The following is a 15,833-nucleotide window of genomic DNA, read 5'->3' on the forward strand; positions in this document are numbered from 1 at the left end:
AGCTTTCGTGAGCTACAGCTCACCTCATTGGATGCACGACTCCCTATATGTGTGGAGTAGCACTGCCTGAGGCTCTCCTGTTAGTCACTGCCTCTGGAAAGTGCCCTTAAGTTAGCTGATGCCCATGGCTTCAGTCCTTCCCCAGCTACCTTTCTCAGATACCCAGCCCAATGGAGAACAAGGCTATGATTCCCCCTTCCCCACATCGAGTGTGAAATTCTTAGTATTTTTCATTAACATGGGCTGTGAAAGGGTGGCTGGCCCCTTTAAGTGAAGCAGGTCCAGCTCCCCTATGCCAGAACAGTTGCTCCCAATGGATATGTCTACATTGCAATTAAACACCCAGGCTTGGCCTGTGTCATTGGACTCGGCCTCACATGGCTCATGCTGCGGGACTGTAAAATCACAATGTAGATGCTCAGGAGATCCACAAGGGGCAAGGACCCCAGAACTGGGGCTCCAGCCTGAGCCTGAACATCTACACTGCAGTTTTAGAGTTTTGCAGCCTGAGCCCAGTCATCTGAGTCAGCCAGGGGTGTTTAATTGCAAAGAAGACAGAGAGAATTTGGCTAATTGAGAGGGCAGGGCAGCACCTTGGGGCTATGTAGTGCTAGGTTGTCCTAAGGAAGAGGGAACAGGAGCAGTAGGGAGATCCCTGGGAGGGGAGCCAGTGGTAACCTGCTGGGGAGAAAACCTGGGGCGTACTCAGCTAAAAAAGCAAGGAAGGACTTTTTTAGTCCTTGCAAGAAGGACTGAAAGAGTCAAGGGGGGAAATAACCTTGGAGCTGTAGCCTAGGGTGAGCTGAAGAGCTGTGCTTGTGTTTGTATTTGGAAAACAAAACCATACCTGGGAAGAGAGGCTTGGAGTTGCAGTGGGTCTTTGTGGGCTGGAGACAAGCCAGCACCTTACAAAGATCATTTCCCCTCTCCCGCCCCAAAAAAGTGAAAAATGTTGATTTGAGGGGCTTTCAAATTTCATTCTGAGTCTCTTGCATGTCTCCAGTAGAATCCACTCACTATTGCTGTGTAAAAGTGTTGACACTCTTGTGGGTGTTGAAGTGGGAACTGAAATTTCCATTTCAATGCATGAGCCCACTGGGGGATAGTGCAGCAAAGACAACTTTGCTTAAGCAGCCTTAGTGATACAACTACAGTTCATAAAAAGAAAAGGAGTACTTGTGGCACCTTAGAGACTAACAAATTTATTAGAGCATAAGCTTTCATGAGCTACAGCTCACTTCATCGGATGCATTTGGTGGAAAAAACAGAGGGGAGATTGATATACACACACAGAGAACATGAAACAATGGGTTTATCATACACACTGTAAGGAGAGTGATCACTTAAGATAAGCCATCACCAGCAGCGGGGGGGGGGGGAAGGAGGAAAACCTTTCATGGTGACAAGCAAGGTAGGCTATTTCTAGCAGTTAACAAGAATATCTGAGGAACAGTGGGGGGTGGGGTGGGGTGGGGGGGAGAAATAACATGGGGAAATAGTTTTACTTTGTGTAATGACTCATCCATTCCCAGTCTCTATTCAAGCCTAAGTTAATTGTATCCAGTTTGCAAATTAATTCCAATTCAGCAGTCTCTCGTTGGAGTCTGTTTTTGAAGCTTTTTTGTTGAAGGATAGCCACTCTTACGTCTGTAATCGAGTGACCTACTGACCGCTCCTCTAGCTTTCATCCAGATCATACCACACGATCCATTGTCTACAGCTAAGCTCTACGATATAACCGCATTTGCTCCAACCCCTCAGACAGATCTCTATCATGCATTCCTACAACTACAATACCCACCTGCTGAAGTGAAGAAACAGATTGACAGAGACAGAAGAGTACCCAGAAGTCACCTACTACAGGACAGGCCAAACAAAGAAAGAACAGAACGCCACTAGCCATCACCTTCAGCCCCCAACTAAAACCTCTCCAATGCATCATCAAGGATCTACAACCTATCCTGAAGGACGACCCATCACTCTCACAGATCTTGGGAGACAGGCCAGTCCTTGCTTACAGACAGCCCCCCAATTTGAAGCAAATACTCACCAGCAACCACACACCACACAACAGAACCACTAACCCAGGAACCTATCCTTGCAACAAAGCCCGTTGCCAACTCTGTCCACATATCTATTCAGGGGACACCATCATAGGGCCTAATTGCATCAGCCACACTATCAGAGGCTCATTCACCTGCGCATCTACCAATGTCATATGTGCCATCATGTGCCAGCAATGCCCCTCTGCCATGTACATTGGTCAAACTGGACAGTCTCTACGTAAAAGAAAGAATGAATGGACACAAATCAGACGTCAAGAATTATAACATTCAAAAAACCAAAAAGAAAAGGAGTACTTGTGGCACCTTAGAGACTAACAAATTTATTAGAGCATAAGCTTTCATGAGCTACAGCTCACTTCATCGGATGCATCCGATGAAGTGAGCTGTAGTTCACGAAAGCTTATGCTCTAATAAATTTGTTAGTCTCTAAGGTGCCACAAGTACTCCTTTTCTTTTTGCGAATACAGACTAACACGGCTGCTACTCTGAAACCATTCAAAAACCAGTTGGAGAACACTTCAATCTCTCTGGTCACTCGATTACAGACCTAAGAGTGGCTATCCTTCAACAAAAAAGCTTCAAAAAGGGACTCCAACGAGAGACTGCTGAATTGGAATTAATTTGCAAACTGGATACAATTAACTTAGGCTTGAATAGAGACTGGGAATGGATGAGTCATTACACAAAGTAAAACTATTTCCCCATGTTATTTTTCCCCCCCACCCCACCCCACCCCACCCCCCACTGTTCCTCAGATATTCTTGTTAACTGCTGGAAATAGCCTACCTTGCTTGTCACCATGAAAGGTTTTCCTCCTTTCCCCACCCTGCTGCTGGTGATGGCTTATCTTAAGTGATCACTCTCCTTACAGTGTGTATGATAAACCCATTATTTCATGTTCTCTGTGTGTGTATATAAATCTCTCCTCTGTTTTTTCCACCAAATGCATCCGATGAAGTGAGCTGTAGCTCACGAAAGCTTATGCTCTAATAAATTTGTTAGTCTCTAAGGTGCCACAAGTACTCCTTTTCTTTTTGCGAATACAGACTAACACGGCTGCTACTCTGAAAACTACAGTTCATGTACATGATGTGCAGCATTGACACACATTGGCAGGGCAATGTGGGGATGCTGAAATTGCAATTGTGTGTGCTGATCCTGATGAAAGGATCCAGAAACTTTCATGAACATAAATTCACTTAAACTCAGAATGTGCCTGGTTCAATGCTGACTTTAAGCATATACTGTAGGTTGTAAGTGATAGGGAGAAGGGACCATGTCTTTTTATTATTATTGTAAATGTAAGTACCCTTTGGGGGCACTGTAAAAGTAATAACAATATTGCATATGGGGATCCTCTGAAGAGCAAAGTGTCTCTTGAGAGCCAATTAACCCCTTCATTTCCCAGGAAAATTAAGGGAATCTCACAAAGTCGGGCAAATGTAGCACAAAGTGTATATATTACTGACTGACTGCTTCTTCCCCCTGCACTTACTTCCCTCTCTGGGTGCACACTGTTTTCCTGATTAATGCCTGAAAACTAGAATTACCACAGAAAAATCAGGAGACGGTGTAGCCAGCAGGTCTAGTGGATCGGCTGTATGAACATCTGTTTGGTAACCCCGTGGGGTCAGGGCATGGACTCTAGCTAGTCCATTGATTTAAATTCTAATCTGGAAAGTGATACACATAAAGCTTTGTTTCATAACTTATCAGTAAATGCAAGGTAGCCTAGCAGCACTAGAAAGAAATTATCCAGGGAGATCTTGCAGAACAAGAGAGCATAACAGTTCAGGTAGCTGCATCTGGATGTTAGCCAAGAGAACCTGACTCAACTCATAAATGGATTATTTATTTCTTCGATAAAAGAAAAATAGTGAACTTAACATGAACATAAGATAGGTTTCTGTATGTTTCTTACATCCCTGATTGTGAACCTGAATAACATTGAAATAAATGTTGTTTATTTTTTCTCCTTTCTGCTCTTGTTAGCAATATTATTGTTTATTAGCATAGTGCTCTCTTTTAATCAAAGCTCAAGTCACTTATCTTGCATTAATGTATTGTAGCACACATGTGAAACTGCCATATAATTTTCTTACTTTTCTCAGGGGCAACATCACCCAAAGTGAACAACAAAAGCATTCCTAACTCTAACCTCAACTCCATGGCACCACAGCTCCAATGGAAAATTTTCTTCTTTGCTTAAGCATTAAGAGACAGATGGTGTGGGTGGGGCACTGTGTATGCCATAGTGGCATGGAGACCCTCAACTCAAAGAGAAATGAGAGAGATGGGAAAGAGGCAGGGCCATAACCCTACCCTTTCTCTGCACCAGTCTGCTTTGGTGGCAGGGCATGCAGTGGGTGCAGGCACCAGCATTCTTTAGCATAGTACAGTCTGTGCACTTCCCCTGCACATCAAGGATCTGGGGAAGGAATGGGCCGTTCTCAGGAAAGTGCCAAAGTGGTACAGTCTTGCCTTAGGTCTGAGAATATTATTTCATGTTTCACCGGCAACAGTTTCTAATATCACAAAAAATAAAAGTTAAACACTTCCCCACTGTACTGTCGAGGGTGATTATGTCCTACCTTGAATATAGCAGGACTTTTCTGGCAATACTGTAGTGCTCTCAATTCTTTTAGAGAACTAGATCCTCAATGTTTCTATGCCAAAGGGCTTTTTCCTCTTTCCCAATTACTCTTAATCTGAAACTATATGGTAGATTTCTTGTAACCAAAAATATATAATATTCAGATAATGGATTTTTAAAATGAGGTGAGATTTAAATGTTTTCTAGAAAACTAACTTTGAAAAAGTTTATTCTTTGAAATTTGTCTGCCCCCCTTGTCTGTTTGGCCAGCATTCACAAATATATTGCTCTCTGTATTTCCCCTCCCATGTGCTCTCTCTCTCTCTCTCTCTCTCTCTCTCTCTCTCTCATTCTGTCTCTTTTCATCTTACTAGGAAGGTGACAAGCAATTAATCAGAGAAACAGCCACACACCATCTTAATTCAGAGCGCTATGTCCACACTTTTAAAGACTTGTCAAATTTCTCAGGATCTATAAATGTTTCCTATCGCTATCTAGCTGGCACACCTTTGCCAAGGAAAAGTAAGTAACCAGAATCTGACTTTCATTAAACGAAGTAAGATGTTACCTCAGATGTTTTTTACAGAAATTAATTATTTCATTTTAGAATTGTGTGAAAACTCTTTCACCTACAGTGAAATTCACAATGCTGTCTGTTCCATAGATCTCCCATGGTACTTCTGCACAGGGATGATATAAGGGAACAATGCAGGTGCACTTCTGGATCTCCATGGACTGAGATGGGTTGAACCACTGAATCCTCACTTATGTGGATCCTATAGCTGGGAACAAGCATATAGGGCATGAAGGTCATTCCATAAGCTGGGACCATAGAGGGACTGAGCCACAGCACTATAGCCTGCAATGGGGGGGGGGGAGAAGGGGGGTAGATTTTCCCAAACTCAGGCCCCAGGTAGGACAGTTCCAAATTGTCTGGTTATTCTGACTTTATGCAGTTGGTTCAATAAACGATATTGCCTCACCCACCTCATCTCTCTAATATTCTGACTTTAGGCAGGAGTCAAGACTTTTACCTTCACACTGAAACATGCCAATATTTGGCTTTGGACAGGTCACCTTGGAGCACCAAATCAATCATTTCACACACACAAACAAAGAAAATGAGGGTCAGAATGGAGAAGTCCATACATCCAATGCATAAGATCAAGCACCAAGAGGAAAATAAGACATCTGTGAATTGTTTGTCTTCCTAGGACATGGTTACAATGTAAATTTTAGTTGAAATAAGGTTTGAGATGTTTGGGGTTGTGTAGGCAGTGCTGATGACTGATGACATTTGTACTACACTGCACTGCAACTCCATTTTGAGAAGACAGTTTAGAGGAAGGCCACAGGACACCTCATTGGAACATGATCTGCAAAATTTTGCAAATCAAAATATTTATGTAGAGTTTTGGTCAGCTCCAATGGAAATGAAGCATACTAGTTTTAACATGAACCTATTTTTACAGAAAATATGGGGATGAACTGATTTTCTTAAAAGTGTAGTTGCTCACAATTCCAACAGTGATTGCATTCCATCCAAACAGCTAGATTCTAATAATAGATTTGGAGTGCATGTTAACAAATATCTGAAAGAATTAAGCTAATGCTGTAGGCACATATGCAAGAAGAGCTATTTCCAAATACTGCAGACAGCAATTCATGCCACATACCTGAGATTCAAATCGCACCCAAAAGATTTTAAATGCACTAAAAACTACTTATAGAAACACAAATATTCAGTTGTAAACTGTATTGTACTTTTAAGTGAAATCTGATTTACTTGTCTTAAATTCAATCTTCAGTCTATTTCTTACTGAAAATATAAAGGAAGTTTGTAAAAGGAATTCTAACAAGGAAAAACGAGAGTATTGGGAAATATTTTAAAACTGAAAATGCTAGAAGAAATCATCCATGAAAAGTTTAGATATCCTCAAAACTATGTATAAATGTAATTAAGCTTGTTACAGTACCATAAAATGGTAAAAGCAAGGCAGTTATTCTTTAACTCTTATATTTGTGCTATTTTTCATAATGGTTTGACTTAAGAACAATTTGTGAGCCGTAACTTTTCAATCCCATTTCTTTATAGCTTTAATATTGTCTATATGTATTTCTTTTTTTCCAATAGGCTTATATGCACACATCACTTTGGCTTTAGTCCATTTCACAACACTTCTTGCAGTTAGGAAGCTAATGTTTAATTCAATAGTCTCCATATGTCAAATTGCTTACAATACAATTCTTCTTTCATTGAAAAGCATAGAACAGTCGTTGTGGCATACAGCTTAATACATTTACATATCAAACATCCCAGACTTCATCATTCAGAAGGTTTATTTAATACACTACAGGCCTGGAGGTTAGCTTTGTTGCTATATGATTTTCAAAGCCTGATTCACGTTCAGTTAATCTTTCTGTCTGAATTTTCTTCTGCACAGGATATCTTACAATTGGACTATCCTCAGTCAAACGGAAAAAGGGAAATTATTTGCTTGAGACAATCAAGTCCATATTTGAGCAGTCAAGTTATGAGGAAATGAAGGAAATTACGGTGGTGATTCACCTAGCAGATTTCGACTCATCCTGGTGTGAAGGGATGGTCCAAGATATTTCACAGAAATTTGCTCATCATATCATTGCTGGCAGGTTAATGGTTATCCATGCCCCTGAGGAGTACTATCCAGTACTGGATGGCCTTAAGAGAAATTACAATGACCCAGAAGACCGTGTGAAGTTCCGATCCAAACAAAATGTAGATTATGCTTTCCTGCTTAACTTTTGTGCTAATCTTTCTGAGTATTATGTCATGCTAGAAGATGATGTTCGATGCTCTAAAAACTTCTTGACTGCTGTTAAGAAAGTAATTACCTCTCGAGAAGGTTCCTATTGGGTGACTCTGGAGTTTTCCAAACTGGGCTATATTGGAAAGCTATACCACTCCCATGATCTCCCACGCCTGGCTCATTTTTTGCTGATGTTTTACCAGGAAATGCCTTGTGATTGGCTGCTAATCCATTTCCGTCGGTTGTTAGCTCAAAAGGACGTCATCCGCTTTAAGCCATCTTTGTTCCAGCACATGGGATATTATTCATCCTACAAAGGAGCTGAGAACAAGCTAAAGGATGACGACTTTGAAGAGGATTCATTTGACATCCCTGACAATCCACCCGCAAATCTTCACACCAACATAAATGTATTTGAAAACTACGAGGCAAGCAAGGCTTACAGCAGCATTGATGAGTACTTCTGGGGGAAAGCTCCTTCTACTGGAGATCTGTATGTGATTGTATTTGAAAAGCCTATTAAAATAGATAAAATTAAAGTTATCACTGGAACAGAAGACCGTCAAAATGACATCTTGCATCACGGAGCCCTGGAAGTTGGGGAAAAGATTGTAGGGAGCAAAAAAGGGAGACAGTGTACTACTTACTTGAGACTAGGGGAGTTCAAAAATGGAAATTTTGAAATGACAGATGTGGAACACAAGGTTCTGTTTGATATTAACTGCATGAGAATACTTGTTACCAAAAGTCAAAAGGAATGGCTGATCATTAGGAGCATTAGCATTTGGACTTCTCAGCCACCAAATCAATAAGGCAAAATTACTCCTTTCGTGGTAGAGTGAATGCCATCGGTTGGGTCCCAACTGGTGTCATTCCCCAAGGAGACTGACTTACTTCCAATTATTTACTACTGACACTGGAAATCTGGGGAAATCATAAAACAAGCAAAAGCAATTTATTTTGTACTAGTCCACCAGGCAATATACAAACACTAGTTTGTTGGAATGTTTGAATTTTATAGGAAATGCAAACATGTTCTCATCCATCACTTAAGATTCAGAAACCTTTCTCTTTTATTTTAATTTCTCATTTGGGAAGAACTGCTGTACTAAAACCAAATCCAATGCTTTTCCATTATTCAGAAGTTTTGTAGGCTTTGACCAGTATGTTGTCAGATGAAATTTGACTCCATCATATCCACATATAAATTAATAATCAGATGGTAGTACATGTTTGTACAATAGTTGGTGGTATATTTGTTTGAAAGACACTTGTGATAATGAAAGTCTGTTAATGCAGCTTGCAATTTTATTTGAGCACTGTAAGAAAACAGTACGGTTAAACATTGTGATTAATTTTAAATGAAAATACATGTACAGTTATAAATCTGACATGACAATACTGTAAAAATAGTCAATTGCATCCTGTATCCTGTCTCAACAAATATGCTTTGTCCTTCTCCCAGGGTCCTGGCTTTGAAATGGGTCAGCAGTTGTATTTTATGTCGCTTAGGGCCCAACCCTGCAATCCTTATTCAAGCAGTCACACAGTCAATGGGAGTTTTGCTGAATAAGACTGCAGGATCAGCCCCTGAGCTTTAAGGACAAAATTATCATTTCAGTTTTGCATGGCAGTAGTTTTCATCTTTAATATTCTGCTCTTCAGCACATTCAGAGCTCCCAGTGATGTCAGTTGGAGAACTGCACAAAGCTGAGCACTACCATCTGGTCTAAGAGAAGAGTTTTGTACTCAGTGTTTAGATCAGTGGTGGACAACCTGCTGCCCATCAGGGTAATCTGATTGTCGGCTGTGAGACATTTTGACTGACATTGAACATTTGCAGGCATGGCTCCCCACAGCTCCCAGTGGCTTCAGTTCACCATTCCTGGCCAATGGGAGCTGTGGGAAGCAATCAGATTACCCTAATGGGCCACATGTGACCCTCAGGCCGCTAGTTGCCCACCACTGGTTTAGATATTCATCTCTCATCCGATGCAAATGAAAGATCTATAAGGTTCAACAGTAGAGGCTGAAAGTGATCACTGATCTTCTCTGGTTGATGTCTCTGCAATAGTGCTGTGTGAAACATTTCCCACCTTTTGCAAAAACAAGAATCCTGGTTTTGCTGGATGTTTGAGAAGTAAATACTTTGCCAAGTTAGTTTTGAATTTTTTTCAGATTTTTCAATGCTGAATAAATTGTCTTAGGAGCCATCTTTTCCCAGATGATGTTTTTGTCTATATATTTATATACTATCTGGACCTGTTCTTTTGAGCTACTGAGTACCTAGTGACAGGGGCTGATTGTCCTCCATCTCCATTCCTATTGATTTCAGTGGGAGTTGTGAGCTTTAATACTCCACAGAATCAGACCCCCATATGTATATAATACATATTATATATAAACACATCTGGATTAACAAAATATATAGGAGATCTTATTAGTCTTTAAGGCATTCCAAAATCTTTCTTTAATGATACTGGGAACGATACAAGTATATCAATAGCAGCACAGATGAACACTATATTACTAATCTCATGAATATTGTGGTAATCATCAAATTGCATGTCCTGGTTTCAGATGCATCTAGGAGGTAAAGATTAAATTTCAAGAATGCCTGTACTGACCAAAAACTCCAAGTCAAAGTGAACTAAATATTGTACTCTGCATACTAGCAAACATGACGTGGTTATTTCATAAGGGCAGATTATTCACAGGTCTACAAGAAGCAGCAGTCTAATTGCTTTTCCTGATTCATAAATCCTACTAAATTCAGATGCAAGTTTGGCAAATCCCTACTTACAGCAGCAATGTACTTTAAAATAGATGGTCTAGTAAATACCTTTACAAAATACACAAAAGTGCCCCCTTCCCAAAGAGAAGAGTCTTTGTTTCTCTTGTTTCTTAATACTTACCCAGAACTCTAATCTCTGTGAAAACACGATATTTTAAATACAGTTTGGCAGTTCAACTTTAGACTCCACTGCAGTTTAGCTAAATTAAAAATACCCACTAAGCTTAAACCAATTCTTATCTAAATATACATGAGAGACTTGCTATTTATATTTTAAATTATTTTTCATGGTAACCAGCTAATTTTATGGTCAACCCTAAAACTCCTTTAAAAACACAATAAATTGTTTTTTGCTTCATTTACCATTAGTGACAAAGACATGTCAATAAGGAGCACTGAACATCTGAAAACCGATGTAGAAACTAGCTGCCTGGTTATATATAAATGTACTGTTTCCAAAACAAATACATTTTGAATTAGCACAGATAGTAAACACAATTCCAAGGCTTAAAATGCCCATGCAACCAAAACGATATTCAATTTGAATGTTTTAGAATAAATTAAATGTTCTCTGCACAAACCTGAAATAATTTAATTGCTATTTTTAAACTATAAATTGTAAATATTTTAAAAATCATTTATTGAGCTGTGCCTCCCCTCACGCCCATGCCCCCAGAAAAATCTTACCATTAATGCAGCTGGAAAAAAAGCACATGTTGCTGTGTTTACTGAAAAACTATAAAATAGTTGTGACAACAAATTTAGGGGGTGAAATTCACCCCAGTGCAGAGGAATGGCACAAGGTCCCTCCATCACTTAAATCCCATTTATAGCCTATTTTCATGGCTTACGTGAGACTAATGCTGTCCCTATGCATCCAGATAAATTTCACCTTTGTGAACGTGACTGACAAATTTTATACCTGATTTTTTTTAATGTGAAAATGTTGATTTTTTTCCCCTGGAACAAATTTACAAGAACAAGACTTTTTCAAAAGTTAGCGTTTTTCTATGTATGCTGCAAGAAAAGCTATTTCTTAACAAAAAGGACACTTTTAATCAAATTTGTGGATTTTCACCAACATGCCCCAAAGTACTAGATTTTCTTTTTTTACTAGTGACTACTGATGAAGCAAATAATTGGTAGTTTCACACAGCTCTATTCACTGGTGAGTACAGGTGTTTCTATGTTTTTGTTATTGTGTATTTCTTGTGTTCATTCGTGGATCAAATGTCTAGTTCTCTTGTAGTGAAATGGAAATGTAGAACCATTTTTTAAATATGATACTGTAGCCTGCATACTAATGGATCTGTTCTTCACTGGGCATATATGTATCATTCCACTGGCATTACTTGGAGTTGCATATGTGCATCAAAGGGAAAATAGACTTCTTAAAATGTAATGCCCGTGGGCTTTTTTTTTCTTTACTAAGAGTCAGTTTTTTCCATCCTTATTCATAGTGGGTAATCCCTTTGACTGGGACCAGTTGAGGAGCAAACTACTACTTAATATGAGTAAGGAGGAATAATCTAGCCTTAATTTTCTGCAGTTTACTCTACAAACCCAAGTGAAAGTAGTTGACTGGCTACACCATATCATTGTTTATTCCTTGTACTATATATTCTCTAATGAAGAGACTTCACTAAGGTGCTATATGAATGTATTGTTTTTATATCAGTCTGATCTGTTATGATCTGTTTTAGCGTTCGCCCAGTATTCTGTTGTGTTAGGCACAGTTAATGTTTTGGTTTTTTAAGAAAACAAATGAAGATCCTTTTCTTTACTGGATTAAAAATAAAGTCAAAATTAAAGTTCTTTACCTTGGAAAACTGTAAAAGGGAACATGGTTAGACACCTTATCTGCAAATACAACCGGCCTGCATTTTGAAATGTTATACCAGTCTTGGCGGAATTGACACACTGAATAATCACATCTGACGTCTTCATTTGTGATCCCTGCATATTTGAATGAGTTAGAAGTTAACAGCAGTGATACATGTTGTATAATGAGATGATGTAAAATAACACATTCTCATATGGCACAGTGCAGTACTTTGCAACAATGGGGGATATACAAGTGGATTCCAATGAAAACAGCTAATATGATTCCTTTCTCTGTCAGATTCTAAATAAGGTAAATAGCTTGAATCACAACCATTGTGTCAGCTTTCCCATATGCTTTCACTGAAGTCAATTCCAAAATTTCAATTGGCTTCAATGGGAGCAGGATTAGAGCTATGTAATATTCACACTTGGAGGTGTGGATTTAAAGGTTCACAACGTAACTATTTATGCAGAACTAAAACCAAAAATCTATGGTCCTTATGTTTCCATTTTTCTTCTCAGCACTAAAGATGGCCTGAAATGGAAGTAGACTCTTTGCTAGTTCCTCTTTGTATCATAGCTCTACTGCAGTGCAACATCATTCCCAGCTTGCCTCCAGAGGCTGATTCTTCTAGGAGTTTTGAAACAGTGAATCAGTTCCAGTGTTATCTAATCTACAGTATTACTTCTCAAGTGCCAGTTGGGGGTAGTACTTCTGAAAACAATGTTGTATAGATACAGGATTAATACTGCCATAAATGATGATTGAGAAGGGAAAGTATCTGCATATTAGTGTGTCAACTATAAAATTTAGAGAAATCCAAAACAGAGTGGGCCAGCTTTTATTCATTATTGGTTATTTGCTAGTTGTCAAACTGCCTACTAAGGGCCCAGGGTGAATTTTCACCCCTGTACAGAAAGCCAACAAATGGCCTATGAGTCATTTATATCCCAGTTAAGCCTTGAAAATAATTAAGTGGGATTTAAATGGTTAATCAAGCCTAGTGCTGGCCCTATGCACAAGGGTGTGTGTATGAGTTTTTCCTTCAACTAATGAGTCTGAACATAAAAAGCAAACTTTTATCTCCTCTGTTCACCTTGTTAGATACAGCTGTGTCTTACTTCTGTCCTTCCAATTGCTCTTTATTCAGTCATATTTTCTTTTTTCTTCCTAGCACTTTAGAAATCAGGACTCCTGGAACAGCAGGTTAAAAGTCTGAATTCTGGTTGGCTTTGAATTGCTGTATTTCCCCTATCTTTGTATGAAATGATCCAGTTTCTTACTATTCTTGGCAAATAAGCCTCACAAGCATGAAGTTCAATTTTGTTGGCTGTTCCCCATCACACAGACTGTTATTAGGACAAGGTTGTCTGGATAACTATATCAAGCAAAGCTTTTGATTTTGTTTTTGTTTGTTTGTTTTGTGAGGTTTTTTTTAATTAAGTTTATTTTCCAAAGGTAAACAGATACCTTATAAAAAGTGTTGGTATTTAATTTTTAAAACAAGGATCCAAACTTTCTTTGTGGATATACCGTATCTTTTGTGAGCAGTTTGAAAAAGATGACATTTACACACAATGCCTTGGTAACATGAAAAAAAAATGAATGAAAGAACTAAATATATTTTGTAGAAGGAAGAAACCATGTGTTGCGGGGCAACTGGATCAAAGAGGTATATTTCTTTTGTAAAATTGCACTTAAGCCCTTAAACTTCTTGTTTAAGGGCAGAGGAATAGAATACTCCTTCCTGTCCGCATATTGTATTAACCCTTTTACAGAGAGACATCCACATGGCCCTAGCTTCGTCCTGCTCTTGCTGCTTCAATGAAAATAATTTGTTCACCTTTAAAAACGATTGACCTTGGCATGCTCAGAGATGTGGCCCAGAAATGATTGTATTAGCAATCTGCTCAGGTCAGTGTGGTTCGACAATGGAATAATCTTGTCTACCTACATGAATAGAGTTGTGGCAGACATGGGGAAATAGTTATTTATCCTTGCTCTAGTACCTGTAATTTATTTTAAAATAAATGAAATGACATGAAAAGAGTTTTTCTGCTAACATCTTTCAGGTAGTGATTATACAGTTTTCTTTTAACTGTACAAACCACATTTTGGTTTATATAACTACTGCCAAAAATGCATCTTAGCAATGAAAGACATGTTTTTGTAGAAAATTGGACAAATGGAGTATGTTCACTTGTAGTTCAAAATTGTATCTGCATTGTTCTGATAGCCCAATGTTAGATGAATTACCACAGAAGTTGAAGAAGGTGAACAATTGTAAAACCTTGAGGCTACTTTCCTCAATGCAACCTGCACTGATGACAACTGAGGTTGTAAGGCTTATTTCAGGGCCTCACATCTCCTGTTGCCGCTACTTAGTAGCTACTGAGAGTCTTTTTACATGAAGGCTATATTCAAATGCTTTATGATTCAGGTAACATATATTGCCACTTATGAGGTATCAGATCCTGTGTAACATTTAAATGTATATTTCCCATAGTACACTTCCCAACATTATATATGTGTGCCCTCCCTTCTCTCTGTCTTTATCATTTTATTTCAGTACTGAGCAAATCAGAATCATGGAAGAGGTGAGGGAAGGTGCAAATTTCCCCTTACCTCCTTTTAATAAATCAAGTCTACTGTTACTATTGATTTCTCAGCATTAATCTCTTCATTTGGCCATTGGTCATTATTTTGAAATACCATATCCACTGGGAAGACAATAAACATGCCAGTAATTCAATTTGAAGAGCCCCAGGAGAACAATGTGCACAAATCCCCTCCCGCATTACTAATGACGATACAGTTTTCAATTGTCAAAATGTGTGCTACTCTATACCCATGCACATCCAGCAAGGCAAATTGCTTTGTTTACCAGTCCTGCAAAGATTCTTGGTGTCAATTTGCTTTGGCTTTTGAGAGCTGAGCCAGTTTTCTGTCCTCCATGGAACTGAATAGCCTCTTAAAAAAAAAATCAGTTAATCTCTCTGGTGAATGTCTGGTTGGCTTTCAAAGAGGGAGTTTCTTGTTTTTTTTTTCATAAAAAACTGTGTCTAAGAGCCAGTATGTGGTCTTGCCTCCGCCTGCTACCCCATCCCTTCCCCCCCCTGCACTGTTATTTTCTTCTGGAATCAGGACGTTTTTGTTTACCCATGGAGTCTTCAACTTTGTGAGCAGCTGACAAAGTTCACTCCAGCATATATCTTCCTTTAAATTTCTTTTTAGGAGGATTTGAAGTAGAATTCAAAATATATTCCCCAAAGGAGATAAAATGCTTGCTTGAACATCCCAAAAACCTAAAATTCCTGGGTTTGAGCCGGGGGGGGGGAGGGGAAGCAGTAGAAAAGGGAAATAGAATTATATATATTAAAAATGCAACAAAACCCTCAAACCTACATATTCCTCCTCTTCTAAAGACTCTGAGTTCCAGACACTCTGGTTAAAGAGAGAGACCCTTTTTTAATCAAACCAATGCGTCAAAAATAATGTGTGCTTATGTTTTTCCAAAGTGAATAGCTCTTTCTTTTGACATTTAGTCACATTCCAAAGAACATAGCCTCCTGGGTAATATCTCTTGCCAAAATGTGGCATGTCTTTTATAAACAGAGATCCCTTCTTCTGAATATCAGTTGCATTATAATTAGTATATTTAGCTAAACTGTAAATAAGAGTTAACTTATTCCTGACTTGCTATACTTGCAAAACTTTCTAAATATTTTTATTGGGGGATTAAATTAATGCCATATTATAGCTTTAG

At 38.8% G+C, this 15,833-nt stretch overlaps 1 protein-coding gene across 2 annotated transcripts in view; it reads left to right on the forward strand.

The window, feature by feature from the left end:
• The window catches only part of MGAT4C (MGAT4 family member C), a 229,341-nt gene extending 215,397 nt beyond the window's left edge, over nt 1-13,944 (forward strand). For both annotated transcript variants that reach the window (XM_043492605.1, XM_038418908.2), the window contains exons 3-4: nt 5,034-5,181; nt 7,104-13,944. In XM_043492605.1, coding sequence (XP_043348540.1) covers nt 5,034-5,181; nt 7,104-8,260 — 1,305 coding nt within the window. In that variant the 3' untranslated portion in view covers nt 8,261-13,944. The remainder of the gene's footprint in view (nt 1-5,033; nt 5,182-7,103) is intronic.
• The last annotated feature ends 1,889 nt before the right edge of the window (nt 13,945-15,833 follow it).

This window comes from Dermochelys coriacea, chromosome 1, assembly GCF_009764565.3.
Source record: "Dermochelys coriacea isolate rDerCor1 chromosome 1, rDerCor1.pri.v4, whole genome shotgun sequence".
In the NCBI taxonomy this organism is placed as follows: domain Eukaryota; kingdom Metazoa; phylum Chordata; order Testudines; family Dermochelyidae; genus Dermochelys; species Dermochelys coriacea.